Source organism: Vigna radiata, chromosome 6 (genome assembly GCF_000741045.1).
Source record: "Vigna radiata var. radiata cultivar VC1973A chromosome 6, Vradiata_ver6, whole genome shotgun sequence".
In the NCBI taxonomy this organism is placed as follows: Eukaryota; Viridiplantae; Streptophyta; class Magnoliopsida; order Fabales; family Fabaceae; genus Vigna; species Vigna radiata.
In genome coordinates this window covers 9596972-9600794 of record NC_028356.1, presented here as the reverse complement: position 1 = coordinate 9600794, position 3823 = coordinate 9596972, and the positions used below count along the sequence as shown (strand labels likewise).

Here is a 3823-nt window from a genome sequence, read left to right as displayed (position 1 = left end):
ATGATGATGATGAAGAAGAAGAAAATGATAATGTTGATGATGATGAAGAACAAGAAGATGAAGATCATGATGACGATGATTGAATGTTGGACTATCTTAAATATTGTAGCAAATTGAACTATCATTCTAATAGAGTTTTATGCAAATTACAATCTTAAATTTCTAATGGTCCTTCCTTATTCTTTTGTATGTCTTACTTTTACATTTACTTTATTTGTAAACATTTCAATGCAGTAATGACAGGAGAAGGTTCAGACCGTCCTAATAAAGGAAAAGGGATAGCAAGGCCTAAAAAGAGGCAACGGCAGTCCCCAAAGTATGTACTTAGGGTGCCTGCTACACTACCTACCCCTACTACTGTGGTACACCCTCCCCCTACTACTGCAGTAGACCCTCCCCCTACTACTACAGTACACCTTCCCCATACTACTGTAGTACACCCTCCCCCTACTGCTACAGTAAACCCTCCTCCTCCTATCCCTACAGCAGAGCCTCCTCCTCCCCATGTGATTATTACCCCCACTCCTCCCCCCAACCCTACTTCTATACCTTCCTCGTCTTGTAGATCGCCTTCTAATACTGTCACACCTTCTGCTGATTCAGCTGGTGATGGTGATGGTCGACCATGGATTGAGCCATATGGCAAAGGGTAAGACTTTAATCCTTTTTTTAACCATTTTTATGTTTAAAGATTGTCTTATTTGAAATGAATTTTATTTCTTTATGTGCAGGTTTATCCCATCTAGGGTTGCTTCCCAGGCCATCACACGATCAATTAAGCAACAATATTTGACTCCATGGCCTACTTGGGGAGCAATACCTATAGACGGCAAAAAGCCATTCTGGGAGCGTTTTAAGGTGAACAAATTTAAACTAATTGTCATTCTTATTTTACTATGTTCATTAATAAATGTTTGTTTTGTTCATCATTACAGATGAAGGTGCAGTAGAAAGCTGAACATGAAACACAAATACATTGAAATTTCTACATGAAAGCATCTCATCGGCTCTCAGAGATGTTTAGGGATGCCCACAATGCAGGGGAGCGCCCTTATTGGTTGGGCGAGAACATTTGGAATGCGTTACTTGCACATTGGAATTTATTAGAGTTTCGCAACAAGTGTGCTACATCCCAGAGAAACAGAGCGTCTAAGAAAGGTGTCGCCTTGCATACTGACGGGTCGATCACAGTTCACGAGCATGCCATTCGTATGGTAAACTTTCTTTACTTTTCTATTTCTTTCATATATAACTTATGTATTTTCTATTTCATATACACTTCTATGTCTAAATTATGTTACAGGCACAAGCTTTGGGACGGGCGGTCCATGTTGATGAGGTCTTTGCACAGGCCCATGTTCGGAAGGGTAGTAATGAATTCGTTGATGAAAGATCTCGCAAGACTCATGTAAGCAAGCAAATAACAGTGCTATTATTAGTAATCCACATGATTATGTTATTGTATATATCATTCCCTAATGTTGCTTTTAATGTTTCAACAGGAAGAATTTTCTACGAGACTTTCACAGGTTAGATTCTAACATGGGTCAAATCCTACACCGGATGATGCGAGTAATGCAGATGACGACATTTGTAGGACACAGTGCTGAGTCGATGTCGTTGGTGGGAAGAAAAAGGGACGAGTTCACGGTGCAGGACAACTTGTTGCAAACTTACAACATCGAGAGGAGGTACACTAAAGCACCAACCTTCTTCTTCTTTCACCCCTTCTACTAACGAGGCCATCCAGCGCTTGACACAGCTACTAGAGCAACGTGACCAGGAAAATAGTGAATTGAGAGAAGAATACGGTGACTTGAGAGACGAGTTTACAAACTTAAAGTCCCTGGTCATGAGAGCACTGCCTCAAACTTCAGACACTCCTTCCATCGTCCCTCCGACCCAGCCACGACCCTCCCCATCACCCGCCGTCCCTCAACAGCCCACATCAGTCCAGCCCACATTAGTCCAACCCACACCAGTCCAGCCATTTACAAAGGATCAGTAGGATGATGAAGATCATTTTGATGACTATGTAGTATTTTAGTTTTATTTTGTTATTGATCATAGGTGTTAGAACGTACTGATGTTAGTACGTTTGAATTTTAGTACATCATGATTTTGGTACATTATCTTTGCTAAAAAATGGATGATATTGTTTTATGTTTCATATTTCATATTGAACTTTACAGATCATGTTATATTGTTTTTTTCATCAATGATATTATTGGATGATTTTGGGATGCACAATATGCAGGTCTGTCTGTGGTTTGAAACTTGTATGTAGGTCTGTCTGTGTTGTGAACCTTGTTATGCAGGTATTTGTGGTTGGATAACAAATACAAATATGACTTTGTATTTTACCGACGGTTTGTATTTGTTAAATTGAAGCAAATAAAGGCTTTCTGTCAAATTGATCAAACGACATTAAAAAGTGTGTCACCTGGCATGCTAACAGTGTAGTTTTAACATTCATGTCATTAAAAACGTGTGTCAATTCTATTTTTTAAAATTTTGAATTAAAAAATTAAGTAAAAGAAGTGAAAATATAATTAAAGAAAGGGTAAAGGTTGGAATTCATATTCTACTTTCTTCTGAAAGCCCCATTCTTTCTACAATTGCAAAATTGAAATGAAATTGGGAGAATTTGAGTTTTAGGGCTCCTGTTCCACAAAATCGTTGTTGTTTTAGGTTTCGTCTGTGGTTATGGAGAAGCCTCAGCAAATGCAACTCGACAATTTGGTTCTCTCCCACCCTTCCTCTCTTAACATCAATGACAAAACTCAAAACAGAAGGCTCGTTATAGGACGCTCCATTTCCGAGCCTCAGGGGGCTCACACCTCTGGAAGAAGAAGAAGAGGTTGGCACTGCATTAGTGATAACGATAATTCTTACCATTATCTATGGTGCAATTTTCTTACCAAATCAAATCTCTTAAAGCTTGAAACATGCTTAATCCTCTCTTTTATCTAACTTTGGGAATAGGTTTAGCATACGTTACACATAGAAGTTTTCATCACTAATTCCTCAAGTTTTGTAGGAAATTTGTGTGCTTTGGAAGAGCATCTAAATTATCAAGAGTGGGAGCCCAAGAAGAGCTACAAGAGCAAGCAAACCTGCAGAGAAAGAGAAAAAGATGTAGTGCAGAAAAATCAGGCCTGGGCCCCCCAAAAGGGGGCTGAGCCCTCCCAAAAGGGGGTTGGGCACCCTTTGCCTCACATTTTCAGCCTAAAGTTGGCGCTTGGGCGCCCCAAAAGGGAGCTGGGCGCCCTTTGCTTCGCAGTTTCTATTTAATTTTGGCTCTCGGGCGCCCCAGAAGATGGGGGCTGGGCGCGACTTTTGCTAACATGGCACCCTAGACCTATTTAAGGTTCTCATGCAACGAGGGTGCCATCTTCTTGGCGGCTGAACCACGAAAACACATATTTGGACCTGTGGGAGCTGATTTTGAGCAGTGGGAACTCTTCTTTCTTCTTCCTTGGGTCTTCATCTCATCCATTTTCTTCCATTGTAAGCTCAAGCACTCCATGACTATGGAGAGCTAAGTTCTTTTTGTTAGGGAATGATGTAAACTATGAAACTCTCTTGTAAATGCACTTGTTTTGAATGAATATAAGCTTCTTTCATTATTTGCTAGTGTTTATTTCCTTTGCATAAAGCTTGTTTGTGATTTGATCAACCATAGCATGATTTTAAGGTTTGCTTGATATTGGGAAATATTGTGTGAACCTTGAACTGGACTAAACACCTAAAGGAAATAATGTCTAGGGATAGAGCTTGGACCTTTAGGTGTCATAAATCTCTAGTCTTAATGTAGATGAAC

The 3823-nt window shown here is 39.9% G+C and overlaps 1 protein-coding gene across 1 annotated transcript; it reads left to right on the top strand.

The window, feature by feature from the left end:
• Positions 1 to 236: 236 nt before the first annotated feature.
• On the top strand, positions 237 to 793 carry LOC106763402 (branchpoint-bridging protein-like). The gene is made up of 2 exons (XM_014647599.1): positions 237 to 612; positions 732 to 793. The coding sequence occupies exons 1-2, from the start codon at positions 237 to 239 to the stop codon at positions 791 to 793; spliced, it is 438 nt and encodes a 145-aa protein (XP_014503085.1).
• The last annotated feature ends 3030 nt before the right edge of the window (positions 794 to 3823 follow it).

What these genes read in the sequence shown, in the direction of transcription:
- LOC106763402 (XM_014647599.1), top strand. Translation starts at nt 237, where the DNA reads ATGACAGGAGAAGGTTCAGACCGTCCTAATAAAGGAAAAGGGATAGCA. An exon ending in TGCTGATTCAGCTGGTGATG is followed by an intron (nt 613 to 731) that starts GTGATGGTCGAC and finishes CTTTATGTGCAG; the next exon opens with GTTTATCCCATCTAGGGTTG.